The sequence below is a fragment of the Cariama cristata genome, unplaced genomic scaffold (genome assembly GCF_000690535.1).
Source record: "Cariama cristata isolate BGI_N322 unplaced genomic scaffold, ASM69053v1 scaffold20617, whole genome shotgun sequence".
In the NCBI taxonomy this organism is placed as follows: domain Eukaryota; kingdom Metazoa; phylum Chordata; class Aves; order Cariamiformes; family Cariamidae; genus Cariama; species Cariama cristata.
In genome coordinates, this window is record NW_009628579.1 from 1 (window position 1) to 1,089 (window position 1,089).

The 1,089-nt window shown below is 59.0% G+C and overlaps 1 protein-coding gene across 1 annotated transcript in view; it reads right to left on the bottom strand.

Moving 5' to 3' along the window:
* Positions 1–842: 842 nt before the first annotated feature.
* RBMX2 (RNA binding motif protein, X-linked 2) overlaps positions 843–1,089 on the bottom strand; it is a gene marked incomplete at its 5' end in the record, with an annotated part of 2,688 nt that continues 2,441 nt past the window's right edge. Inside the window, 1 exon segment of the mRNA XM_009704882.1 lies at positions 843–1,089. This exon segment is cut by the window's right edge and continues 25 nt beyond it. Within this exon segment, the coding sequence (XP_009703184.1) occupies positions 843–1,089 (247 nt within the window).

Genomic DNA, 1,089 nt, shown 5'->3' on the forward strand with positions numbered 1-1,089 from the left:
GCCCTGAGCCCCCCACACCCACCCCTGGCGCCTCCTTTTCAGCCTTCGGGCCCAGGCCCAGCTGCTGCGGGGGGAGGCCCCTGACGTGACCGAGGTAGACAGCTACCTGAAACCATAACGGATCCTGGCAGGAGTTATTGTTTCTCCTAGGAACCAGATCCGGGTAAAAACCATCCCTCCCTCTGTCGCCACACACCCTCCTTTTCCCTATCCCTCGCCCGTGGATTTCAGGTCAAGGCAGCTCAAACGCAGCGTAAGAAAAACGCGCGCCTTCTCCAGTCACCAGGATAGAAACACTGCTTCCAGAGCTATCTTGTGGTTAACATGTAACTTTTATTAAGAAACATTTAAAACAAAACCAATCCAAACGAACAGTAAATGGCCCTGACACAGCAGCACATCTCTCGGGATCCATCACAGAACCCAGGAGATGCGCTGGGTGGGCTCAGGACCCAAAGCCGGTGTATCAGGCCGACGAGACACCCACTGGTGTCCTCCTGCAGTGCAAGAGGGGGACACCCTCACCAGGACTGACGTAACTGGGCAGTTTTGGGAAGGAGAGCATCCTGCCGCTCCCAGTGACGAACTTCGTGTCACAGTGCAGTGTCCTGATGCACCTGCAAGTCCGATGCTGCACGAAGGGCTGAAGGAGACAACAAAACGCACGTCCCGGTCTGCAGCACGGGCAGTGAAGACATCCCTGTCCGAGGATGGAGTGAGAAACCCAGTGGAAGCTGTCAGAGGCAAACGGTCCAGCCGCGGTGCCCCCTGAGAGGTGCGGGAAAGCTCCGAGCAGGTTTTCAGTCAGTCTCAGGGCCTCTCTCAGCCCCCCGAGTGCTTGTTCACGGGCTCAGCAACCCTCTCACAGAGCCCCGCTCCCTGTGCCTGGGATGGGGCTCCCTGGCGCTACGCTCCCAGCGCTCCCGGGATCTGCCTCCCTCAGGACACTCTTCTCGCCGGCTGCTGTGCCCATCGCTCTTCCTGCCAGCCTCCTCTCTCTTCTCCCTCTCTTCCCACAAACCGCTTTGTCCCCTCTGGTCCTGGCAGCATTTCTCCTCCCTTCTCTCCAAAGGCCTCTGGTGCCTCCGC